This window comes from Anser brachyrhynchus (assembly GCF_964034855.1).
Source record: "Anser brachyrhynchus genome assembly, chromosome: 2".
Lineage (NCBI taxonomy): Eukaryota > Metazoa > Chordata > Aves > Anseriformes > Anatidae > Anser > Anser brachyrhynchus.
Window position 1 is genome coordinate 117,342,240 of NC_137695.1, and position 27,255 is coordinate 117,369,494.

The window sequence follows — 27,255 nt, forward strand, 5'->3', positions numbered from 1 at the left end:
AAAGTTACTGGTGGTCTTGCTATGTTGGTGATAAACAGTGGATGGAAACATGTTTAGTATGGGTGACATTTTTTTTTTAACCAAACATAGATTTTGGTTTGGCATGGAATTAGCAAGCTTAATCTGTTATTTAGAATCTGATAGGTGACTTCTGTCCTTCTCCTGGGATGAATTTAGTCTTTTTTTTTTTTTCAAAGGAAGGTTATAGAATATTACAGTGGAGTCCTTGTCTCTTAAGTAATAAAAAAGTTATTAATTAAAATAACTCAGTATTTTAATGGTTAAAAATATTTTTTTATCCTTGTGCCTGGTTCTTTTCATGCCTTACTGTACTTTCCTTTTTTTAGAAGTCTGTCCTTTTGCTATCAAAATGATTTTATATATATTTTTCAAAATAGTGCCTAGTAATTACTCTCACAGAGCTAAATCATTAAGTTTTTATTTTGTCTTCTGTAATGAGAAAGGCTCTTTGTGCACGTCGGGGCTAACCAAGTCCCTTCACTGAAGCACAGAGCCAGCTGTTCATGGCCTGTCCTGGTTCTATAGCTGAAGAAGGATACACATATTGGATAAAATACGCCCATTGTTCAAGTCAGATTGAAGTGGGATTTGAGTGTTGCATGGCGAATAAAGAGAATGGATTTTATTCTTTCTGCGAGGATAATGATTTTCGGCAGAGGAGGACACAATGTCTTGCCATTTCTCTGCTGTGGTTGCCCCCCTCACTCTCCCTTCTGTTAAGTCAAAGTCCGTAAATGTAAAGAGTTAACTGTCCTGGAGGCCTGTGAGGTGGAGCGAGGGGGGAGCTCCTCAGGGGGGAGACTGTCTGATACACCCCCTGGCAGGTCAGTGACAGCTCCAGGACTTCCCTGTCCACAGAGGAGAATCCCCCCGTCCCCACATGATGTGATCGGGAACTTGCGGATTCCTTGGGTGGCAAATGTCCTTGTGGTTCGCCTGACTGGAGTCAAAGAAAAGGATGAGTCCAAGATGTGCAGGAGACACTCGCTTCTGGGAGACACTGCTCGTCTGCCTGTTTGTAAACAAATGCTGCGATTTAGTAATAATTAAGTGCTGCTAGTTCAAGCAATTGGTGAGCTTCTCCAAAAGGACACAAGTGATTGAAGACAATGTACCGTGTGTTGTAGGTATTCTGATGTGGGGTGACAAGCTAGAAGAGAGCTGGACATTAAAAGACAATTTCATGTCCCTTGTGCAAACTTAAAAATCACCGAGAGATCAATGTGAGGTCTGTGCGGAGATGTAATTACATCTCAACTGCAACAACATAGCTTCTTTGCCGTAAGTTGATAAATACATGATCTCTGAGTACACAGACACAAACACAAACAGTTTGTGGTATGTTAATAAATGTATTCTGCCCTCGCCCTTCTGCTTAGTGTTGTGTGAGGAATGCCACCTGTGTAGCTGCCCTAGTCGTACAGAAGGCAGCTCTCTGTTTTTCTAACGCTCCTTCTCCATGTCCCAGCGAACAAGACCAGTTTGCTTCACTGAGCGTTGGCCCTCCTGCAACTGTAGAAGATGTCGCTCTGTGTGATACAAGATAGAAAATGTTGCCATATCATGGGGTCAAGAAGTGGTCATTTTCATGTAAAATCTCTTTAACACCTAAGAAGTGTTCTTTTGTATGTTGTAATGTTCTGTTAAAAACAAGGCACAAACCTTAAGTCGACAGTGCCATGTAAGGCAGGAAGTCCTCTTTTGTACAAGGGCAGCACGTTTGTATTTCTGGTCTGTTTGTTAGCATGGGGAGCACAACTACAGATAGCAACACCATCTTTTTAATCTGACAGTTTGTTACCCGAACCTTGAACCAAAAGCTTTATTCCACAAGATCCAGTCTTGTGGACTGGATATCCACTCAGTCTCAGATATTTACCTTCATAAAACTTCTTACAGTGTTGGTCCATAGGCATCAATGTAGAAAGAAGCTCACTGCCTATAGATACCCAAGGTATAAGCACTTAAGGATCAAAAGACGAACAAGGGAAATACAGAAATAGATAAACTTAAGCAGAAGTGAGATAAAAGCAGAACTTTAAAGGAGATCTTCCATGACTCCTTGGAGAGAAGCAGCATATTGCAGCATGCTTCAGACCAGTACAAGAGTATGCCTGTTATTTCTTCTAGGTGTTTTGTTCAGAGGCTAAGATTAGCTTTAGCAAGTTTTGGACTTGCTAAAACAGAACTGTTTCAGAAGTAGTGGCTTTCATAATTGGAGGGACAGGCAATTCATTCTCGGAGGCAATGTGGGGTTAAAATCCAGCTCTCTGTGCTTTGACTATTCATAACATGCACAGAGAACTAGGACAAGATAACTGAGAGCTTTAACTCAGAAATGCACACCTCTTCAAGTTGGTTATCTGTGGCTATTTCCCCTCCCTCAGCTATTTTCTTGGCCTCTCCCATGGATGTTTCTGCTTTTACTGCATGATGACGCATCAACTGACAAGCCAGACACCGAACTGCTGCAAATTACAGCTTGGCATGCTAAAGCTGAAGAGTTTGCAGCAGTTCACCTTAACATGCTGGGCTGTTGATCCTATGTTTGTTTCTAAACTGAAGGTGGAGAACTTGAAAAAGAAAGAAATAAAAATCATAACTAAGTGAGCAGCTGTGTGAGAAAGAGACGGTTCTCTGCGCATTGGTACTCCAAGGCCTGGGTGTATTTCAGATAAAAAAATCTTGCCTGTTTCTCTGCTCGTATCTGATAATCGCTAACTTTCCTGATAGCAGTGGCAATCAGCAGTTAGAGAAAAGCAAGAAATAAAAATGTTAGAAAGAAAACATTTTGTCAATCTATCAGTTAAAATAGTTAAAAGCTATTTTTTTAAAAAGTAGTCCGTGTCCTTCGCAAGCTAGCATTTACCCACGATCTCCTGGATTTTATCATGTAGCAGGCTGTTCATGGCAAAGCATTAAATATGAGTTGCTTGTTGCTGAATGTGTTGCATCCCTTCCCTCCCTCTCTACCCTGCAGCAGAAATGATGGAGGTTTAATTAGACCAAATCAAAACCAGCTTCTAGAAAACAAATATGATTTAAAATTGTTTTCATAATCTTGCAATGGTATAAATTATATTTCTTAATGAATCTTTTTAATGTAATGTACAACAGGGAGAAACATTCTAAACCTGATTTTATTGGTCTTTTTGAAGGGCATTAGGACTTTTTAGTCTGATTGACAGCTTATGGCCTCCAGTAGTGCCTGTAAAAGTTCCTGGACAAAGTCAAGACCCTGAAATGGTAAGTCTTGTTATTATGGAAATGTGTTCTTTCACTCACGATTACTATTTTTCTTAGTAGTGTAATCAGATTTATTTTGGGTATCAGATTCTTGCCCTCTCTTTATTTAGCTACTGAGTGTTGTTTTACTGGTTCTAAGCTAACCTGAGGCACTCTGGATCAGCAGCTTCTTTCCAAAATGATGGTTAGTTTTCTATTAATCCTCTAGAGCTAGGGTGATAGAATGGCCAGACAAATTACTCCTCTCCTCTCCTTTCCTTGCAGGAGGAAAGAGATATTAGCTGGCTCCACGCTATCTGAGAAATCTATATACAGTGATATTAACTCATTCTTTTTAAGTTCTTTTCTGGAGATTAACTCCAGTGAAGACAGACTGACTGCTGGAATTAGGTCTCGTTCTGGCTGACAGTTGTCCAATGTGAAGACAGTCGAAAGATGAACACAAAAATGATCTGCTAGAAGATAATGAATGTTTCTGTGATTTTGGGAGGAGGTGGAAGTTCCTAATGTGATGTATTGAAATGGATTTGAAGTATGTTACTGTACATTTGCAAATCTAAATTTGCATATTTAATTTTCATTTAATTAGCTTTTGTATTTGAAAAGGAGTCATGTCATATCGAGTGGCATTTTGGTAACACGAGGTCATTTGAGAAGCTTCTTGTTAACCAAGTACTTGTGCTGTCCTGCTGTTCTTGTATAGCTGTTCTTTGGGGAAAAAGTTTGTGGTATTAAAAGTCTGTGTTAGAGCCTAGAGGAGTCAATCAGGATGCAAGTTCTCATAAAGCAGAAAAAGCTGAAAATAAACAAGTTTCAAAACCAGAGGACATAAAAGGTGGATATTGCTAGTTGTTTCTAGTTATTTCTAAAGTCTGAGAATGTTTTCGCTGCGGTGTGCAGTGTTCTTTGGATTGTACGGGGATTTATGTTGAATAATAAAAAGTTCAGACCTTGGTTGTAAAACCAAGACTGAAACTGAGTGAAACTGCTGTTGTCTCCTTGGTTCTCCCTTTCATATAGACATTTCAGAAGTCTCAGAGGAGCGGATTGTTTTGTGTGTTAAAATACTGTGGACAACAGAATAGGAATATCCACGGATGGATCAAAGCTCTTAAATGTTCTTCAACATTGTTATGACATTCATTTGTTCTTCATTTTCTCTATTAGCAATCTAGAAATGGAGGAAACTTCCCATAATCATTCAATTTACACCCTGTCACGGGTTTGAAATACTAATTCATTCTACAGAGGATCAAGCATATTCTACTGCTGCAGGTTTTTGGCAGAATGCGCTTTTTTAAGTGAAGTACATTTTTTGTGGTACAAACAGTATAGCTTTACACACAGTTTTATGGAAGCATATTTAATCATAAATACATAAATAATATTGCCAATACACTGATAAAGTTGCTTGGGAAGAACAGATCTGTGGCACTGATTTATTTTTAGCCATATGTACCTTCAGGTACCTTTTTAGTGCCATCAGAGGCAAACAAGAATATGGGTTGATGTCTTTTTTTTTCTTATGCAGACGTTTTTTAATGAGTGGGCAGCTGTCTTTAGCAGATTCATATTTCTCAAATTAAACACTTTATTAACTATAAACATAGCTAGAAGAATATTTACCAGATCAAAAAAAAAATCTAGCAGGGTCTTTGATTTCTCAGAAGCCTTTCTCTTTCTTTGACTGGAGATTGATAAAGTTGTTACGTCACAATACTTTTTAAGGGGGGGAGAAAAATCTGGCATAACACAAGAAGAGCAGTTCTTGTAGTTGTTGAGTTCCTGTTCTTCATTATCTCCTTGTGCTGTCCTGGATTTAATTTGGCAGCTTTAAAAGTTCTTCATCTGTTTACTATCACAAAAACCCACCCACATGCAAAAGTCCCCAAATCTCAGAAACGTTACGGATGTTAAAAAAATAAATAATCAGGGTACTCCTACCATGTAATAAAAAAATACAAAAACAATCACCACCTTCGAATAGCTGCAGTGTTTGCCAAGTGTGCCAAATCATGAGATGTTTTTATGATGAGGATCAATGTCAGATTATGGAAAGAATGATACACACAAGCTGATTTCACTTATAACTTGCGAATGTTGTTTTATTAACTCAGCTCCTACTTCAGAGAGTCATTATTTTGTTTTCCCATCACTCTTAAAATGTAAATTGTGTGGTTCATTTTGGCTATCATTATAAAACCTGACTGGCCGCATTGAAGTGCCTTTTTTAATGTTACATTTCTTTTCCTTATTTTTTAATAGATGACAACTAATCTTCCTCCTCCCAGCTTCTGTTACATTCTTACTGTTCAGTCTGGTGAAGTACATGTGGAAGTGGATGAGGAAGAGCAGATTTCTAATTTGTACCAGCCACCAGCTGTTCGTGGTCTGAAGGAAATTCTTCAGGTAGTCTGCTTTAAAAGTCCGATAACAAATGCTTTCTACCACTGAATTTCTTCTTGTCTCATTCCCTGTTTTTGTACCATTATTTTCAGATCGATGGTTGTAATGAGCGTTGTAGCTTTTGGGCACGAGTGCTATACCTGAGGCTGCAGGTAATCTTTTCACTTAGTGAAATAAAATCAACTTAATGTATGTGTGAAGAGGCCAGCATTTATCTTGTTTAGGGGAAAGAAAAACTTCGTGCATTATCTTCAAGAGCTACATGAGCAGAATTATCACCAGGTCTTGTGAATGGGTAAGATGAACTGCATCTTACTGCAGTTGAAGCTGCATGGTTTCAATCCCATTTACTCTAGAAGGTGAATTAAACTTGAATAACTTTGTATCTAGTTAGAAATAATATTTCACTCTAGTAAGGAAGCTTACAGAAAGTTAATTGAGGCTTGCAATGAAAATCAATGTACTGTCCTTAGATACATAGCAAGAAGTTCCCGGGCAGTTGAATGGGGATAGAATTGAACAGATGACGGTTATGTAAAAATACAGTTTTTCTCTCTGCATGCAAGTGGGTGGACTATTTTTGTTGACTTCAATAGAAGCCCCTCAGGCAAATCTGGCTTTTTTGGTCCAGCTAGTAGAAAGGAGGAACTCTTAGGTAAATACATCTGCCATCCATACTGTGTTGGAAAGCTTATAATTATGTTTTATTTATTTGTTTCTGAACGATGCTACAATTTTCTTTCAAAATGTTGCTTACTCCCTCAGTAGTTAAAGGAATTTTTTGTTGCTGATTTATTTATTTTTTCCTGGCGACTGGATCCTCAGTACAGCCAGCCCTGAATTCTGGTGGAGAATAATTTGCAATTGTCCATCAGCTCCACAAGAAACGAAGTGTGAATCAAAGCATATGGACCAAAGACAAAGAAATTCCAAAACGGCCAGCAAAATAGCTGGGGATGCTTCCCACCAGTGTGAGACATAAATTTAGTTTGGTCTTGTCCTCTTGCTTCAAAAGCCAATGAGTTGTGATTTGATTTTGTGGCAGGGAGTACTTCTAGCTCCTGCGGTGAGGGGTATCTCTTGTCACTCTGCAGTGTTTTCTCTGCCAAGTGTGTGCGGAGCATTTACTAACATGAGAGCAAAGCTTTTGCAAACGTGGGAAATTATGTCTACCTTGATGGGATCTTCAGGCTGCTAACAGAAAGACAGACACGTACATGTGTGGACTTCTGTTTCCAAGAAGCCTGTTCAATTTAAATAAATAAATTACAGACTAGTGGTATCCTACCCAAGCATTTTTATATTTAGGTACATCTACCTATGTCTGAGACACTGGGGTTCTTCAGTATTCTTGTGTAGAATCACTTCATCACTAAATTAGAGAGAAGAGGAAGTATGCAGGAGCAGTTGTGACTTTGAAGAGTGGAAGCTTATCTAACAGGAAAAATTATAATTTCTATAATTTCTTCGTCCTACTAGGAGGTTTACTGGCTGTTTTTCATTTAGTGAACGGTAAGCACTAGATTTTCATGAGTGAATATGACTGCTCATGAATTCTTTGAAAGTAATACTGGAAAAGCAATAGCAATCTTCTTTTTCTGTAATACTGCTGGATAACACTTCTGGATCACTGCTCTAGAAACTTAAAAGGTATTTACCTGCTGTTAGTGTATCACTTTCCTAATCGTTCCAGAAGAAGGTCATGAACAGCAGCTTGTTTACTGCAGTTACCTTTGCCTTCATGTGCAAAATATCAAGTTATAATATGTGAGCTAGGGACCACAGTTTGGTTCATTTAGCAGGTCTGTTATTATTAGGTAATCTGCCACAGGAGTTAAGTCAAATGTACTTTAAAAATAATATTTATTCTACGTAGCAAGAGTATCCTGAGATGCTTCGTTTGTGCGAAGCAGGAATGGAAATATGCTTTTCTTATTACTCAGAATCTGTGCTGTGGTACAGAAGGAATATGAGGAAATATATTCCATCTGTGGTTAAGGAGCTGTCCTTCCTTATAACTCAATCCTGCTGCTATTTGTCTGTTGTGTCCTTTCTGTTCAGAACAAATTGTCACACATAGCAAGATGATGATTTTATACTAACTTGTGATTTTTTGCTGTTATTATTATTTACTTTTTGGATGATTCTTCTGAAAGCCAGCTTTTAATGTGTTAGGAATTCTCATGGGACAGCTGCAAAAAATCTTTCTTTTGAAGATACTTTAATGGTATCTACACAGAGGAGGTACCCAAATGCATACAGTTATTAGGAAAAGGAACAATGTAAATGCAATTGGAAGCATATATTAAGGCAGGACCATAATATCTGAGTTATAAATTTTACCAGCCATTATTTCTAATTACTGCATTTGTTCTAAGAGCTCCTAGCATGAACAAAAAGTTAATTTTAGTCTGGTTAATGCTTTCAGGGTTTGAACTCAACTGAAGACAAAAAGTTGGGGTTCTCATTGCATTACTTTATGCTAGAGAAATGCAACTTCGAGAATAAAATACTTCTGTGATATGTCTCTCCAATCCTTGTAGTATTTAAATTTCATTTGAATGTTTTAAGTATAATTTTTTTTAAGGAACAGACTAATAATAACAAGGTAGAATAGTAACAAAGCCTTTTATAAAATTAAGAAAGTAATTTAATTTCAGTTAAATATTTTAAAATATTAGGATCTTCAAAATTACAAGTTGTTTGGACTGGTAAATGTGCAATGTGCTCTGTTATTAAACTTGTTTTTTCTAAAGTATGGGAAAATTCACATACATGTAGATATTATAGAAGTTATGTTAGAAAAAAGGAAGAAGAAGAAAAGCACAGATTGTGAAATTGTTTGGCTTTTTAGAGATCCTGGACTAAACTACATCATGTCTGTGTAATCTGTCTTGCTCATCATACCAGTATGAAAATTAAAAAAAAAAAAAGGTATTATGAATAGTGTGAAATTATAAATTAGTAGTAACTGTTTTCAGATATAAAGCCTGGCATTAAATTTATTTTTTTTGTTTGTGACATCACGAATTTTGATATACCTTAATTTAACTACACCAGAGTATTTTCACACCTGTCTTAGAAAACTTACATTGTCATTGTGGATTCTTGTGTTTCTTAATTATGAGTTATATTCTTTACTACTTCTATGTATCATTCAAATATTTGGAGATGTGTTTGTTCAACAAAAAGAAAAACCTACGGCTTTGTAACTGCAGTAGCTATCCACTGCAAGGACTGGAGTTTTTGAGGATCAGATAACAGTGCATGGAAAATTTGCTCACACAGCTAAATAACATTAGTAGTAGTATTAGCCTTTCTTTTTTTCCAAGGGAAAAATTATGCAAGAGTTTGTTCATAAAAATGGCCAGTTAACTTTTTATAAAATATATTTTAAGATCCAAGTGAGTTATGGTAAGACATGAGAGTTGATAGTGGTAGAGCCAAGATCACAGTGGGTCAATCTTGGAAGGTTAATATAAGGTATAGGTGTTAGTCCTCATCTGCATTAAGGAGTAATGAGGAATTCCAATAAAACTTTAACTCATTTTTATGTACAGGCCCTAAGTGTAGTAATGTGTCAGTTTTATTAGTTGCTTAAAGATGAAGATGTTACTTTAGTCTTTCCTTCTAAAAATTAATGACTACATTCCAATTTATTGACTTACTTATTTTTTAAAATCGTAGACAAAACACAGTGTTCCTACAAATCAAAGAGAGATTTTGTTGTTTGTGACTGACTTCACATTGCAAGACATAGCTCACACAATTCCAAAAGTTGTTGCTGTGTCAGTTGCTGCATCGTGCGTTCTCAGTACGGAAATCATAGAAGCTCTCAGTGTTGCCTCGCGACTCATCTTCTTCAAGGATGCCCTGTGGGGAAATGGTAAGCTTTACGTGTGGTTTTGAAGCAGTTGGAATTGAACTGAACTAACACCCTAATCTATAACGCTGTAATACGTGGCCTACAGAGACTTTCACTCTCAGTTGAAGACGAAACGTTACAGGTTTGGGATGGGCAATTTGAATGGGGTTGTAATTAGAAGTTTTCTGTGAGGTTTCTTTTTTGTATTTTTGGTTATGTCTCCTATGAAAGTGAGAAATGAAATTATCTTACTGTATGTTCACCGGTATTTCTGTCAGTCTTCCTTGATGACTGTTGAATCTAAAGACCAGTATCAATCAAATATGCTAGCTGACAGAAGACTCAGAAACAGTAAACAACTTGGTTTCATTTGTTTTGGTATTCTTGCAGAGACTTGTTTTATTGGGCTTACTGCCTCTAAAAGGAGTAAGACAATGAATCTAGAGACTTGCATGTCCCTAGACACAGAACTTCTACAAACTACCATATACCATCTCAGCTGTGAGAGCCCTTCCCACCATACAGGTTCTGTGAGGCAGTTCACTCTGCATTCATTTTTAGTTGCTCATAAAAACGAGGCTCACCCGTCATTCTGTGTGGTGCATCCGTGTGGAGAGGTGTAATTCACATCTCCTGCCTTCCCTCACTTCCAAAAAGCAAGTGGATGGGAAGTACCAAACTGTGTAAATGGCCGTGTGTCCTGTTGCTGCATCTGCTAACTAGTCTGTTTTCCCTTACTAGCTGAGGTCGTACTGGTTTCGTGCTAACAGAGCCACACACCTCTGCTTTGGAGAATAAAGTACTGCATGCATCTACTCTTTGTAATCTTTAAAACAAAGTAAGACCACCTTGAGGGGTGTCCAAGCTTATTAATGGGGAAGAGACAATAACTTCGTGCTTGCAGTGTGGTACAATGCTGTCTGCATGGAATCTGATTCTCCTTTGCCATGTTAGAATTTTTTAAAAAATCTTTTCCCCGGGAGTCGCAAGGTGTAACAAGAGCATGCTGCATGTATCACTGAAAGCAAAATATTTTGTCATTGAGAAAACCTGATGGAGTCTGTCCATCTGTTTAGTAGCTGGCAGAAGTCATTGTCTTTATTGGCCATGACAATTATCATGGTCACCTTTTTCCCTGTTACTGTACTGAGTTGAAATGTCTTTGTTGGCAGGTAGGATTATTTGTGTTGAACGTACTGTTCTCTTATTACAAAAGCCTCTTTTGTGCTCGGCTGCCGGTGCTGACCTCAGTGAGCTGCCTGGCCCTGTCAAACTCGATGAGCTGGATTCTACCACACAGGCCAATTCCATTTGTGCTGTGAGAGGTTCGTATGGCCTTTTTTTGAAATGAATGTGGTTAATTATTCGTGTTCACTTTAATCTTTCAGGTCCTCGTATTGATTTCTTGCACAAACAGGGTGCAGGGATAAAAAAGTACAGTATTGCTGTAGATCATTAGGATATATAAGTTTTTATGCTTCTTTGTGGGCTCCATTTGTCTTTTGCTGGCCAAGCTCTGCCTGGCTACTGCTCCCCCTCGCTGATGCCCCAGAATAAATGTTTGATGCACACTCTGGTTTATTATATTCCTTCCTTCACCATCTTCTTTCAGTAGCCTTCTTTTCACACCAGCCTTGTTGGTATTGGCAACAGTAAGGTATACCAATATTTTTCAGGCAGATGGAGAAGATATGTCAGCCAGACTCTGAACGGTAGGGGTTACTGTCTGATTTCCCTGGAGCTCTGCTGCAATGGGGCAATTTAATATTTCACCATAGTCACCTAGCTTAACTTGGCCAATATTTGCTCACCAGCCACTTTGGATCATTGCTTTGTCTAATATTTTAGTCCTACCGCTAGCCATGCAGAAACATTTCTTACAATGTAATTTCTACTATTTCCTAATAGTGCAGTAACATTTCATACAATATATTTTATAACACTTTGTCCAGTCAGGTTCTTAAGCCCCCCCATTTGCATAGTGCCTATAGGGAAAAGTCCTTAAAAGCCATGTTCTTTCAGCTTTTAAACACAGTTTCCTCTCTTAATTTAACTCTTTATGATTCCAGTAGCCCTTGTAGAAAATTCTTGATACTGTTTTACATTTACACTTTCAAGTATTCACCTGAATGTTCAAAAGAGGCTTAAAATAATAGCAAATAATGGTTACAAGTGAATTCTTCCAGCTATAAAGCAGTACACTGAAAAGTCAGTTTTAAACCACTCAAAGCTATTACTAAACATACCTTCTCTTAGAGTACCTCCACAAGTTAGCAATGCCTCTGTGATTGATATATGATCACCTTGCAGTGACAAATCTTGAACTCTGCATAATGAAAAACAAGCACAACTACAGGCACTCCAAGCCTCAGTCATTATGTATGTACACCTCCCAGTGACACTGTGAGTTACTTGAAGGGTATTTCTGTCACTGGGTAGGAAATACTTTTTGGCTTTTTTTTAACCTCTGCAATATTTATGCTAAGAGTTATCACTTCTCTGCTCTTGTTTATTGTAACTAGGTATGAGAAGTGCCTGTCTTCTTTTGACCCATTGGCAGTGTATATATAGCAAAATTTGAGTCCTTTCTTTTTTCAGGAGAGCAAAGAAAATACACCTTTGTGATCATGTGCGTAAACAAGTACTTTACTTACATAAGAGGTGTCATGCTTTTCCCGATTTTTTATTACAGGTGTAAGAATGACAACAGGAGAAATTAATTGTACAATCTTGTCTTGCTTAATATGAAATTTGCCTGGGGTAGCTTTTACCAGTAGGTTCCCACACCTTTGTACCAATGTAGAACGTAAAGTATCTTTATGTCTATACTAGCGCTATATATAGATTATAACCTCACCTTTTTGTGTAACTAAAATTATTTATTAACGTTTAAGATATATATGCATTGTTTTGGAATTTGTTTAGCTACTGCCTACAAGTCTCTAATGAAGAAGTGAAACTAATAGTATTAGCACTGTTTTGTTGGTGCGAACACACGTATTTGATGGAGTAATCCATGAAAGAAAAATTATCTTCTCCAAAATTTACTCACCACCTCTCTCTCACCTAGAAAAAAAACCTCACAGAATTGTTAATGTGGCTTTCAATGAGAAGCAGGATTACTTTGTTCATTGTTTTTCTTTGTGCCCTTCTTTCACTTGCCACACTTTTAGTCACCTACGTATTCTGTGTGTAGGCTTCCTCTCACCTAATGCTCGAAGGGGCTGCAGAGGCTTTCTCCACCCCTTCTTGAAGCATTGCTCCTTCCTGCTCTTTGCCCTCATTGCTGCTCCTCCTGGCTCTCAGGAGGTTGGCAGTGTACCTTCTCAACCTTCACTAGCAAAACTTCCTCGTAATCAGTGGACTATCCCCTGCTGCAAACTGTCTGTATTTGTGTCAGTGTTCTGCTCAATGAAGTCTTCCAGTCATACTTGGTCAAATCCTTCCTTCCCCACCGGAAAGGGCTACGTTGCAATCCAAACAGAGCCACCGAGTCTGTCAGAAGTCTTTATTTCAGGGAGGTCTGATCATACCAGCTCTGGGATGGAGTATGTTGCTGGTCAATGGACGAGTGAGAACCTGGGATTGCTCTCTCCTGGAAACTTAGTTCTTTCAAAGATGAGTCTGTGTTTCTCACCTGTGAGCTCAGGGTTAATAGATTTATTTTCTCATCACTATTCGTTGCAAAGTAATTTCTAACCTCTGTTTGCTGTATACTAGGAGTCAGGATAACCCTAAATGTTGGCAGTTCATACTACACAGAACTACTTTTCCTCTTAACCATACTTATGAGCAAATTCTACTTAGTTCATAGCACATATGCTGTGCAGGAATATTGCATGATTAATGATGTTTGCCTAGTGTATGATTCACATCCAGTGATTGAATTTTGACATTGCATATTTTCATGTTTAAGCCCTTACTCAGGTTTCTTTTTCAGTTTCCCTCTTAACAGACTAAACAAAATGGAGTAAATCATGTTACCTGGCTATTTTGGATTGAAATTTTTCCCTTCCTATCTATTAATCAGGCACAAATATTGGCAAAAAATAATAATATCCATATTCATTTTTCAAACATTTCAACCAGAGTGTTACTTTAATCCTCCTTTGCATTCCTCACTCAAGACCTGTTTTTCCAGGTGTTGTCCTGATTGAGCTATTGTCAGTCTCTTCTTAATGATGTCAGCCACAACCCAGAAAAATAGAGTAGAGGTAAAAATCTATGTGCATTTCCATTTAAAAGATGGATCTCGGGAGAATATCCAAAAGGTTTGTGAAAGTCAAGCAAAATCTAAAGTCTTGACAAAGATGTGGAACTGTTCAGCTGCTTAAACTTGAGAAATCACTGTGCACACAGGATGCAAAAGACTGTCACTAGATTATTAGATCTGTTGTTTCTTCGGAGTTATATTTGTTCTGACTTCAGTGATCTCTGGTGGTTTCATGAGGGAATTCTGTTTTCATCAAAATAAACTTCTCCCGTAGACCTAATCTCAGAATGATCCTGATTCATCTTCAGATGTAATTCTATTACTTGTGCACTGGCGTTCCACAGTTGCAGTATGGCATGCTATTGGGGGAAAAATTAAAAGGCTTAGAGAGAAACAGATCTGTCAGAAAAAGGTTGCTGTTTCTTTTTTCTTTGTTTGTTTGTTTGTTTAATTGAAATAGTGATTTTTTTTTTATAAAAAAGCAAACATACCCAGCAACGTAGTAGTTTTTTTTCTTTTCCAAGAGCAAAGGAAACATGCCTCTGTTATGGCAGGAATCATTTACCTTGCAAATGCCAAAAGAAACTCACAGTTTATCACAAAAACTGGAGAATCAAAATTATTTTTGTTACAGTCAAAGGGGTTAAATACACAGAATTGCAGTGTAATCCATGGGGGGGGGGGGAGGGGGAAGAGAGAGGAGAGAGAGAGAGAGAGAGATTGAGTCATAAATGTAGTAGTTGAGAAGTTGGTTTCCTGATCTTCAGACTTGCTGTCCTTTGAATTCCCAAAGGAAAATATGGTTTTGTTGTTTATGTGTAGCTCCCTCCTTTCTGACAATCCTTGTCTCAGGAGAGTCAGGAAAGCTAAAGATTAAGACCCTGTTTTACAGACATTGTAAATGCTCCTTAGTCTCCAAGGGCTTATTTCATTTAATGTATTACATAACTGCAAGGTTCTTGCTCAAAAGGAGCTGAAATTTTTAGTCCGTGCATCTTTTGTACCAGACTGAGAGTTTATTTTATGGTAAATTTGTTCTTAGAGCTGATCCACTACGTATGGTTCAAAATACTTATAAGTATTTTCTCCATAAACAGTGCTAATTATTTCAGCATACCAATACCATAAGGCATAATACAGTCTTTAAAAGTCTTTACTGGCTTCTCATAAAACTCAGAATGTTTTTCTTGCCAAAACTATCAAAGCCCCTTATAATAGTCCAAAGTGTCTTTGGCATTCCCTTCTTAGGCACACACTTAAACCATTGGGCAAGATCTATTCTCTCCTAAATCAGTGTAAATGAAGAATAACTCCATTGGTGATGGACTTTAACCTGCATCATTGCTTTTGAAAGTGATTGTGTCTTCTAATTGGTTTGTGTTTCCTAAATGTTGATATCAAACAGTCTGGCCTGATGATTTTTCTAACTACTTATTGCCATGGAAATATTGGAGGACCAGTGAGACAAAAACAAGCAAACAAACAAAACAAAACAGAAAAGCAATAAAACTCCCAAGCAGAACAAATGAGCTTGTTTGGAAGGTTAATTTTCAACTATCCACCTTTTGATATTTTCATAATGCCATACTGTCATTCCTTGGTGGATGGACCCAGGAGAAAGGGACTGAGACTGCTGGAGAAGCCAAGGCTTGCTCTGACCCCGTGAATGGAAGAGTCTTATTCTTGAGACGAGAATAAAAAAGAGTCAAACATGACCCTTTTTTCTGCCTGTGTTTGCTAGGTTGCATTTAGTATTTTAAAAGAATTTCATTTTCTGTAGGTACCATTGTTGGAGTTAATCAGAGCACTGCCTTCTCCTGGCCTACGTGTGACAGATGTGGCAATGGAAGGTTGGAACTGTATCCCCAGGACAGGTGAGAGTCAGGGTGCTCCGTAGGATTCCAGGTGTTTTGCAGATGTAGCCATAACAGCAATAGGTGATGCAATAATTCCTGCAGGCACAGACTGCACTTTGTTCCTTCCTAGAACTAAGACGTAGTATTTTTATTGCTGATGAACTGATAAAGCCAGCAAGGTTAGATTAATTTATTAAGAACGATACAAGCAGATATGAAATTTTCCAAGCTAAACTTTTGCTTATAAAGATTTCATACCCCTCTGCATTTTAATGTTAGTTTTAATGAACATACCACATAAATCACAGGCCTGACTTTAAGCTCCTTGAAAAGTAGCTTCTTGTATACCAACATTCTTCTACCCAACGTTGTTACCCTGTATACCACTAATTCACCTTAGTTTTGTGCTGCACTGTGATATGTGCTATATTTTACATAAATGTAAAATGCAGACCGATTAGAGCATAAAAAGAAGGAAAGGGGTTCTTTCTATTGGAAAAGCTTACCAAAAGCATAAGGAGAAGCAGGGTGATTTCAATCCTGTTGAAACATATACCATTTTCCTAAATAGGAGAAGTTTTACTGCATATGGTCTGTTATGTATAACCTCGGGGGAAAAGTTGAAAATATAGCAACATATTGTCCTACATTACACTATCATGCAGAAAGCAAGGAGGTTTGTATGTACACATAGTAGTGTACTTTGTGATTTTTTTAATATATTCTCAAGAACACTTTTGCTTTGTTTGGAGAACAATGTAGCATCAACAGTTATTTAAGACCATACTCCAACAAGCACTTATGGCTGTGCTTAATTTTCTGCATATGGCTTAAGTGTGTGCTGTAAATGCTGAGTGCCTGCTGAAGGAGGGCCTCAATCAACAAGTCATTTAGGCCAAATCTATACTTTTTTCTGTTGCCATAACTTTTAGAAGGTTATGAGATTAATATTTGATTGCATTGTCTATAAATTGCAACCTCCCCCCACATTGCTTAAAGTTATGAAAAGAAGATCCTTTTGCTGGAAGAGTTTAGGTCCTCCAAGAAAGTTACTTAGGTCCACCAACAGAGGAGCTCATTTGCTGTTATCAACTTAGTCTCTTAGCCAGGCCTTTCTACTAGAAGTCTACCAGCAAAGCAGTTAGAGAACAAGCAAGTTGGTTTTTGTTTGTGTTTTGATTTTGCGATTGATAACTTTTCCATTCTCTGTGTTTTTCCATCGTTATTTGCATGCTTCAGGGGATCGCTATATTGCAGCCAGTGCTCTGAAGTTGTCATTTCACCAGTTGTGAAAATGCAGTTGGAAGTCTTCTTGAGTTGTCCATCCCGATCTCAAAGTACAGTAAAAGTAAAGGTATGGCACAAAATGAGCTTCCGTGCATTGAGTATAACGAGGCGAGACACGTAGACACATAGGTACTCTAAACAACACTTTTATAAACAGCTGTTGCAAGAAGAAAAAAAAAAAAGATGCAGGAGTATCCCATAATTTAACCTGGTGCTAGACTTGCGTTTCACCGGACTGAGAATCCAGTTCCCAGGTCTTGTTCAATTAACACAGTCACTGAGTTCACCCTAAGGTTTCCAAAACATGGGATGTATCAGGTCCAACTGAAGGGCTTTGTTGGGTTGGGCCCTTGGGAAACTTTCAGGCTCCCATTCTGAACATCGTTTGTGTCACCTCTCCTCTTCTTTTTTGGCCAGAGAAACAAAACCACGCTATTGAAATCATTAATCTTTATTTAATGTGACTGTTTTAATCTGCAAACACTGTGTCTTCCTGTACATAAGATTTTTGTCATGAACAAAACTTGTTAATTTTCCCGTTCCAGCTGCTACAAAGAACGATCTCTTTTCTCCTGAAGTCTGCTGCCAGTGAGGATGGGGTACGTATAATGGATGAAAGACAGTTTAACTGCATAACTTACTATAGAGGCAGAGTCCAGGAGGTGCTGTGAATCGAGCGAGAAGATATTGGTGTCACAGAAGTGGCAGGGTGGTCTGACAATCCCTCACACTGGGCTGTTGCCAACATGTGGTCAGGTCAGTCGTGACTTTGGTGGGATCCTGAAAACCTCCAAGGATGGAGACCCCACCACTTTTCCAGGCAGCTCTTTTCAGATCTACAAGAGGAGCGATAGGAGATTTCACTAGAAATATATTTTTTTCTTGTGTGCAGTCTGGGACTGGTTAGGGTTGAAGTGTGTTAGTGTGCTCCCAGCACAAACCTACCCTTTGGCAATCCTACCTTGCACCTGCTGATGCCCGGCTATTGCGTATCAGGCTTTTAACACTCTCCTTTTTAGAAGAGGGGTGCCACAGATGGGATGTATAGACAGCATTAGCTCAGACATGGATCTGCAGAGCTATCTGCAAATAGCAGTGTGTCCAGACATTCAGAGCCAGTATGGGCAGTGCTAGGCTTTACTCCGTCTTCTGGCTGAAAATCCAAAGGCAGCAAGGATACAGTCCAAGCATGCTACTTTTCCAGGCTTCTAAACCCTATAAAGCACAACCGCTTTCTAATAGCACAAGTATGAAATTACTGGCAAGCAGTAATACTAGAAAAAAATTGCAAAATGCATGCAAAGTAATACTTTGCAATTGGGATCTGTGTAAATGAAATGCACGTAAGCCACGGGGATCCATGGGCTAAAGTACAGTTTATGTAATCACGAAGTAGTTGCTCCTTCAGTCTGAGCTATCAGCAGAACCCTGACATTTGGCACAGTGACCCAGATTTATCACAGGTAAGCGAGGCATTTAGGGCAGGTGCGGGGCTGTCATTGGCTGCCAGATGATCAGTAGAGGAGGAGCGGCACCTTCAGAAAGTGGGCAAGCCCGGGTAGGAGCTGGAGATCCCCCCTCTGTTGCAGTGGAAACGGGGGGCAAAGGTCTGCTCGTCTTCTTAATTAATCATCCTGGTTCAATGTCTTCAGCTAGGTGACACGTATTGGGGTCATTTTGCTTTCTCTCTGTTACACAGCCTCCTAGTACTTTGCAGTTACATCCCCTATGGTTTTAATGTGATTTATGGATAATATTTGAAGTGGATGTTTCTTGGAAATCCTTACGCTGGAGGGTGTATATTTTATTTAAGCAAAGAGATATGAGAAATTTCCAAAGTACACGTGCTCTTTTAATAGCAGTCAAGTCTTGCTCTTCTAGAGGATGTGTCTGGTTTGTTACAGTCTGACAAAACATAGTTCTTTTTCTGTTTATTAGAATTCAGACAACCTCTTTTTCACGTTTCAATTTTAATAATGCTGCGTCTAGAAGACTGGCACCTTAAAAGCAAACTGCTGGTGGTATTTTTTTTTCCTAGCTAAAATGCAGGGATAGGTTGTTTTTTTTTTTTCCTTTTTTTTTGTAAGCATTTCCATCTCTGAACTGCTAAATTTTAAAAAGAAGCATGTCTCAACAAAGATTAATCACAAGAAACACCACTTCAGTTGTTGTTGTTGTTTTGTTTATTTTTATTTATTTATTTATGTATTTTTTGCCAGTGCTGCTGAAGTTTCTAAGGGTGTAGTTTCCTAATTACTTCTTTTGGCAGTGAGGTTGGTTTTAGCCACCCCTGGCCACTTGTTCCTACCTTGTGGCAGCGCTGCAGTCGTACCAATGTGGCTGTTTGTGCAGCTGCACGGCAAGTCAGGTGGTCTGGGATAAAAATAATCCGGGGGGGAAAAAAGGCTTATTTGTACCTCGAATCGGGCTATAGATGTGGTCACCGCATATGGTCAGAGGCTGGTCCTAGGTAAGGCTCACGGACGGAAGAAATGCAGGTGACGCTGCTCTGAGGGACCCTCTCAGGCGAGGTGCCTGCAGTCAGTATCAGCAGTTCTTGTGTTAACGTGCTCTCTGTCATCCGCGAGCAACCACCCCAGCCCCACAGCCCCTTCCCCACAGAGGTCACAGCAGGACAGGTAACCTGCTTGCCCGTCGGCTCACTAACCGGGGGGAGCCGTGTAGGTGCAAATGATTGCAAGCGAGGCACAACGCGACGTAAAATGCAACACAAAGTTAAGGCAGGGAGGGGACGGACAATAGAAGGCTACAGACTATTTTTCCTTCGGTGGGTCTGTTGGCTAAGGTAATCGAAACGCGCTATGTATGTGCACATTCCCATGGTATGAAAAAATCCGGTGTAAGAAAGCACATGTGGGTTTATGCTTCAGCAAAGCAGAGGTCAAGCTTGCAGTAGCTTTTTTTATTTTTTAAACAAGTTTTTGAAAGCCTGGTAGGGAAGTGGCACTTTACACAGGAGCAAGAGCTAATTATCTCAAGTGCAGTGTGTTCGTTCCTTCCATCAGTCCTAACGCCACTCTCCGAGTGCTTGAAAAAATTGTCTATTGGAAGAGGACCTCACACCCTGTGTCTTCTGAGCCGAATGCTGCTCAGAACAGAATGTACGGGACTGTTTGTTTTAATCAACATGCTTTTATCACTCCAGAGTTATGAGGTGAGGAGCGTGCTGGGAAAGGAGGTGGGGTTGTTGTGCTGCTACGTCCACTCCGCGAGCAGCCAGCCAAACTGCGTTGGACTGGAGGAAATTGCTCTTCTGGAAGCTGAAAGAAACTGAACTGGACTAAACTGTAGTCAGCTACTACAGTATCTGTGGACTTTGTGATGTGGTTATCTGTTAACTATTGCCACAGATAATGTGTAGTGGGAGTGCGATAAGTATTAAGATAGTGTATTAAAACTGTGATTTATAACAGTGTGCTAAGACTGAGAAATGTATCTGTTCGACTTTCTGAACTTTTCTGATCGGTTCAGAATTTGAGAGCATGGTTCTTCAGTGCATTTTTTTGTTTTGGAGTGTGAAAGATCTTGTTCTGGAATTTCAAACGGTTGTGATTTTTATTTTTGTTTTATAATGCTGTATTTATTATGTCAATGGAAAATATTTTACTGATATTTTTGAAATAAATACCTTGCTGTACGCAGTGAGCGTCGATCTAAGCTGACAGTTTCAGCAGCAGAATCCAGAAGTGCCGCCTGCCTGCCACGGTGCCATCGCCAATTGTAAATTGTAGTGTTTGTTATCAGCTTGCAATAAATGTTACAAAGATTTGAACAAGGCGTATTTTAAAGTATCAGGCATAAAAAGTTAATGTTTTACAGCAATCAGCTACCTAAGCATGGAAGTACCACGTTATCTGTAGCTTCCCACAGAGCGGGTGTTTCATTGTACAGTTTCTATTACAAGTAAAGAGTAAAGAGCCTTGTCGGCCACGCCACCGTCCTCACCCTGACCGTATGGAGAGGCGGATCACGGGTCTAGCTTCTAACCATCCCGTCAGACAACACCAAAGTCTTCCCATGCGGTCATTGTTTGAGAAGCGATACAAGAACTGATGTGAGAGTTCAGGCTGAGATTAGGGATTTATTTTCATCCCGTTTTGTGGTAATTCACCAAAATCTCCCGGGTCAGAGGATGAGGAGTGACTGGTTTTGTGCAGGTCCCGGCAGGCGAGGAACAGCAACCTGGCTGCTTCACTGCTGGTTCCCGTGGCCGGGGGTGGAAAGTCTGGCTGGCGTCCGCGGCGGTTGCTAAAGGAACGGCCAAGTTTTGAGCCTCCTTTTTTTCTGACCCCCCCCTGCTTTCTTTCCTCAGCCTTCTCCAGGCCTCCCAGCCCCTTACCTGCCTCCCCAGGGGGCCGAGGAGCACCGGGCCGGGCCGGTGCCACCCATGGGCCTGTCCCCGCCGCCCTCCCCGCTGTCCCCCCGCCCGCAGGACATACGGCAGACGAGAGCAGACTTGGTTTCAAACGCTTTTTTTGTTTTGTTGTTTTATTATTATTATTAGAAATGCTGTAAAAATCGATATAAAAGGTCGGGCATGCTCAGTCTTTGTCATCCTACCGTCTAAAATACATGAAGGCTTCGAATCATTTTAACAGGTGTACCATAGCTGCATCAGTACGAGTAAAATGTAGAAAAGACAAAAAAAAAAAAAACTACCATTACAAAAATAATTTAAGGGGAGAGGAAAAAAAAACAAAAGGCGTTTTGCTTTTTTTTTTTTCCTTTTTTTTGAGGGGTGGGGTGGGTGGGTTTTTTTTTTTTTTTTTTTTTTTTTTTTGGTTCGAGTTTTTCGCGGTGAAAGACGCGGGCATCGCCCCGCGTCGCCACGGCACTCGGGGAGCGGCCGCGCACCGGCGGGGGCTCCACCGCGGCTGCTCCTTCCTCCTCCTCCTCCTCCTCCTCCTCCTCTTCCTCCTCGTCGTCCTCCTCGCCCGGCCCGGGGCTGCGCGGCCCCGCGGCTCGGCCCCGCGGCCCCTGAGGTATGTGTGCATCCAGCCACGGCCCCGTGGCGGCCGTCCCTGCGGTCCCCCCGGGCTCCCCCCCCGGTTACCGGCAGTCGGTGCCCGCGGCGGGCTGCAGGAAGGAGGCGCCGGGCAGCTGCTTGAAGAAGTGCCTCAGGCTGGTCAAGTCCCGGGTGAGCTGCTCGATCTTCTTGTGCAGCTTCTCGTTCTCGGCCGAGAGCTCGAGCAGCTTCTGCTGCATCTCCTGGTTGCGCCGCTTCGCCTTGTCGCGGCTCTTGCGCACGGCGATGTTGTTGCGCTCCCGGCGCTGCCGGTACTCGGGGCTAAACCTGTCCACGCACTTCTTGCCGCCGCGCTCCTTGCCCCCGGCCGCCGCCGCCGGAGCCCCCCCGGGACCGGAGGAGGGCAGGGGGGGCCCGGGGGGAGCCGGGGAGCGGGTGCTGCAGCTGGACGGGGAGCTGCTGCCCGGCGGCTCGGGGGAGGTGGGCGGCGTGGGCTGCCCGCTCAGGTTCATGATGGTCTGGGCGCAGGTGGCGATCTGCGAGGGCAGCAGCGACGAGGAGAGGTCGCTGTCGCTCCAGTCCGGCTCCTGCTTCAGGGCGCCGCGGGAGGACGACGACGACGACGACGAGGAGGAGGAGGAGGCGGAGGAGGCGGCCGAGGAGGAGGAGGACGACGACGAGGAGGAGGAGGAGGAGGAGGCGGCGCGGGGCTCGGCGCCCAGCAGGGTGCTGACGGCGGCGCCCAGGTCCTTGGCGGGCAGGTACTCGCCGTAATCCCCGCCCCGCTCGGGCTTGTGGTTGCTGTTGAAGAGGTCGGCGAAGAGCTCGTCGTTGCACAGCTCCAGGTTGGGCACGGCCGACATGGAGTCGATGTAGGAGCTGAAGTCGATGGCGCTCTCGTCCTCGTACATGGCCGGCGCGGCGGCGCTCAGCTCGGCCAGGTTGGAGCCGCTGCCCCCGGGGCCTCCGCCGCCGCCGCCGGCCTCGTCGCCGCTCATCCCGCGGCCGCCCGGCTTGCAGGCGGCTCCCGGCCCGCCGCCGCTGCCCACCTTGGCGTCGTAGAAGTTGGCGGGCTCCAGGCACCAGCTCCTATAGCATGCCGGCGAGTCCAGGCTGTAGAGGGCGGCGGCGCTCATGGGCGAGCGGGACGCGGCGCCGCAAGGACGCGGCCAGGGGGCTCCGGGACGGGGGCACCACCCGCTGCTGCTGCGCGCCGCCCGCAGCTCCAGCCTCCGCAGGTGGCTGCTGCTGCTGCTGCTCCTGCTGGTGCTGCTGGTGGTGCTGGTAGTGCTGCTGGTACTGCTGCTGGTGCTGCTCCTGCTGCTGCCGGTGCCCCACTTCGCCTCGCCTCCCGGGGGCCGGGCGCTGCTTCCCCTGCGGGCTGCGAGGCTGCACGGAGGCTGGAAGCCGGCCGGGGCAGCGAGTCGCGGGACCTGGGAGCGCAGCCGCCCGCTCGGTCCCTTCTTATACGGAGCCGGCCCCGCCTCCTGCCCCAGTGACGGGGAGCGGGTGTTCCCGGCACCCCCGGGGACCCGGGGGCGGGAGCGGGTGGGGTGCGGAGGCCGCGGGGGCCGGGCTCCGCCGCTGCCCCGCCGGGAGGGGGGAGCCTCGGCCCGGCCCGTCCCGTCCCGTCCCGTCCCGTCCTGCCCCCCCGGGGTGCGCGCAGCAAGGCGGAGAGGCGCTGCCCCCCCCCCCCCCCCCCCTTCACCCCTTCCTCCTTTGCGGCACCTGCCCGGCGACCCCTTCAAAAAATTAATAAATAAGTAAAAATTTGCACTAAATTAAAAGCCACCGAACCCTCCCGCTCGGGCAGGTGAGGCGGCACCGCTGTGTGTCCCCCACCTCTCTTCTCCCCATCCCCGAGCTGCTCCTGTTTCTTTCCTCCGGCGGGGTGCGGAGCGCTGCCACCTTGTGGCCCCGGTGGGACGGGGCGATGCGGGGAGGGGGCAGGCGCCGGGGGACCCCGGCGCCTGCCCCCTCCCCGCATCGCCCCGTCCCACCGGGGCCACGACATCCCCTGTTCCGTCCCCGAAATCCCGCAGGCTCGGCTCCTGCCGGCCCCACGCGAGCCCCGCTGCGCTCCCCAGCACCCAGGCGCCCTCCTGAGGCACCGCGGGGGCTGTCACGAAACTTTCGACGGCTCTCTTTTTAGGTTCGTTTAATTACTTACGCCGCTGTTTGCCGAAGCGTGAATGTATTGGCTATATATATAGCTAGCCATAGGGTATATATTGGCTATAAATAGCTGGGACCGGACTGCTGTACACTCTCCGTCTGGCTGTTAACTCCTCGGGCAAAGACTTGGGAGAGCAGCATTAAGCGTGCCCCGTCCGGCAGGTGAGGTTTGGCAGGGTCTTGTTCCAGCAAGAACAGCACTGCCATTAAATTCACAAAAACACCAGGCTTTGCTCTTCGGGGGCTTGATCATGCAGCCTTCATGTAGGTGAGCATTAAGCACTGAATTTGACAATTTGACAGTAACACAAGAAATGGGATTTTTTTTTTTTTTTGGGGGGGGTGCAAACAATTCTCTTTGTCCACATCAAAAACCAATACGCCCAAACACCCAAATCCAGTTGTGTGTTGTTGTTTCCTGCCCTCTCCCAGCAGTGGGGTATATCAGTGCTGCGTGACTCTGCCCCCGCTCCCTTCAGGCTGGCTTTCCGGCAGGGAACCGCAACTGGATTCCTTATCCCCAAAGGAGAGCTGGTCATAAGGTGGTGTTGGTGTGCAATCCCCAAACAATCTAATTTGTTACCCATCACGTTACCCAAAAAAAGACTAGATTCACCTCTAGATCACCCACCTGCCCCTATGCACTCGTGCACAGCAATTACTCTCAGAATTCCTCAGTAAATGGTGAACTGCAGGGCATGGAAAAACCGTGCAAGCCTCAGTATTTGCCACCTGTCATACCAAAGCCCCATCATGGAGGGTGCAGATTTGTTTATGGTGTCTTCGGGACCTGGAGGTGTGTTTACAGCTCTTTGAGCAGACCACCCGCCTCCCCGGCTGTCCCCTGGGAGTCAAGCTGGTTGCGTTTGTTGCTGAGCCTACCTGACAAGAGTAGCCCTCAGCAGAAAGCTTCTGTGTGGTTCATGGTGTGAAGCACTGGTGTTTTAGTACACCTGCAGCAAAGCAGCCAGGAGCACATAAGTCAGTGATACTTGCTGCTCACCAGAACGATGGACTTTAGTCCGGGTGGCTTTGGAAGATCTCCAAGGAGGGAGCTCCACAACCTCTCTGGGCAACCCGTGCCAGTGCTCCATCATCCGCACATAAAGCAGTGCTGCCTGGTGTTCAGAGGGAGCCTCCTGTGCGCCAGTTTGTGCCCATGGCCTCTTGTCCTGGCACTGGGCACCTCTGGCTCTGTCCTCTTGGCACCTCCCTTCAGGTATTTACAGACACTGATGAGCTCCCCCTGTGCCTCCTCTTCTCCAGGCTGAGCAGGCCCAGCTCTCCAGCCTCTCGTCACAAGATAGGTGTTCCCATCCCTTCACCATCTTGGTGGCCCTACCTTGGACTCTCCTCAGTTCCCAGTCGAGCTCTGTCTTGTATTGGGGGCCCAGAACTGGGCCCAGCTCTCCAGGTGTGGCCTCAGGTCACCTCCCCTGACCTGCTGGCGATGCTTTGCCTCACGCACCAAGATACCTCGAGCCTCCTTAGCAGCAAGGGCACAGCGCTGGCTCATGTTCAGCTTTCACGGGCAGAGAAGCAGACACAAGAACTTGAATCCCTCACCCAGACTGCTGAGTACCTGAACCACTAAATCCTTGCTTCTCTCCGGGGTTCAGGAAGTTTTAGGGAGCTGTTAGAAACTTCATAAGCATTTGAATTTCAGAAAGTTTTCTATAAAACCTGTTTCAGGTTCCTGCTCAAGCAAAGAGGAGCATTTAAACCTGGAAAGAAAGGACAAGAAGCCTTTCTCTAAGAAGCCTTTGGAGAGGAAAAAGCAACACTCTGCTCTGGAGTGCCCGGCTCTGAATCCCAGGAAGCCGAGCCCTCAAAGGGGAGGAATTAAAACCATAAAGAGGGGGACAGGCCACAGGGAAGGAGAGGAACCAGGGCAAGTCTTCAGCCTTGCTTTAATCCTCCCTGTCCTTCTCTCCATGCTCTCTCTGGCAGCCCTGTGAGAAATCCAGGGCCTGTGCCAGGGGGAGCAGGAGCCGGGCGAGGCCGGGCCCATGGCGGCCTTGCAGTGAGGCAGCAAGGCCGCAGCAGCAGCGGGGCAGCATGAGCGGGGCTCGGCCTCGCGGGAGATCATGCACGAGTGTTTTGTGCACAAGCTGGGAGCCAGGAAGAGCTGAGCGAATGGCACACACAGGCGGGGAGGTGCAATGTGCTCAGGGAGAGGCAAAAAACTGCCAATATGTTCCCAGGGATGGGGCTGTGCCTCCTTGGGGGGCGGCCCGAAGGCTGGCATCCTTGTGCTCTCATGCTCTTCTGTGAACTTTTAGAATCACAGAATCATAAAGGTTGGAGAAGACCTCCAAGATAATCTGGTCCAACCATCCCCCCCCTACCACCAATGTCACCCACTAAACCACGTCCCCAAGCACCACGTCCAATTTTTCCTTGAACACCCCCAGGGACGGTGACTCCACCACCTCCCTGGGCAACCCGTCCCAGTGCCTGACTGCTCTTTCTGAGAAGAAATGTCTCCTCATTTCCAACCTAAACCTCCCCGATACCGGGCTTGCATTGGTTCCCAACGGGGATGTCATGAGACTGAATTTGCAGCTATGGCTTCTGCCTAACCAAATGAAATCTTGCAGTGTTGCACGCTGTGAGTGCAATAGACACACATACAGCTTACCCTCTCCTGTCCCACCAAACAGGAAAGAAAACCAAACCAACTAAACACCCTACCTAGATGCTGTTGGTTTAAGGCAAGATATAGCTATTTGGTAGCTTTGGCTCAGTACTAGGGAAGCTGTCAGGGTTTGTGGAGGATGGCCAGCATGCCACTGTTTTGTGTTAAGTGCCATTTCTTGCAAGCAGCGTGGCTTAAAAATGAATTCCTTAAAACTCAAAGCATTTACAAATTAGGTGTGCAGCGTTAATGAAACGGCTCATCACACCCTCAGTCATGGGTCAGTGCTTGGTGGTGGTGGGGAACAGTTTTAAGCAGTGGTAATAAATCCCTATTTTAACTCCCTGGTTTTGAAAAACGTGGGTTGGGGAGAAGTTTCTTCAAGTGTACAACATTGTTTCCCCTAACTCCAGGAAGCGGCTGACCAAGCCCTTTCCTATGAGGACAGAGGAGATGCAGGAATCTCCTTATTCCACGGCTGAGGAGAAGCCCGATGAGTTTTTCTTGCGGAGATCTTGTAGGCTCCTTTCCATGCAAAAAAGCATGTTGGTGCTATACCAA

General features: G+C 43.6%; 2 protein-coding genes across 3 annotated transcripts in view; one reads left to right on the top strand and one right to left on the bottom strand.

The window, feature by feature from the left end:
- The window catches only part of SPIDR (scaffold protein involved in DNA repair), a 203,988-nt gene extending 182,418 nt beyond the window's left edge, over positions 1–21,570 (top strand). The window contains exons 12-20 of one of the 2 annotated variants that reach the window (XM_080583611.1): positions 3,180–3,267; positions 5,533–5,676; positions 5,766–5,825; positions 9,361–9,559; positions 10,711–10,863; positions 15,532–15,625; positions 16,847–16,961; positions 17,440–17,493; positions 20,061–21,570. In XM_080583611.1, the coding sequence (XP_080439737.1) occupies positions 3,180–3,267; positions 5,533–5,676; positions 5,766–5,825; positions 9,361–9,559; positions 10,711–10,863; positions 15,532–15,625; positions 16,847–16,961; positions 17,440–17,493; positions 20,061–20,189 (1,036 nt within the window). In that variant the 3' untranslated portion in view covers positions 20,190–21,570. Of the gene's footprint in view, positions 1–3,179; positions 3,268–5,532; positions 5,677–5,765; positions 5,826–9,360; positions 9,560–10,710; positions 10,864–15,531; positions 15,626–16,846; positions 16,962–17,439; positions 17,494–20,060 lie in introns of those variants that run through there. The other variant, XR_013947887.1, reaches the window with a different exon arrangement.
- Positions 21,372–23,316, bottom strand: CEBPD (CCAAT enhancer binding protein delta). The gene has a single exon (XM_080583615.1). The coding sequence runs from the start codon at positions 23,015–23,017 to the stop codon at positions 21,965–21,967; it is 1,053 nt and encodes a 350-aa protein (XP_080439741.1). The 5' UTR covers positions 23,018–23,316; the 3' UTR covers positions 21,372–21,964.
- Positions 23,317–27,255: the final 3,939 nt, after the last annotated feature.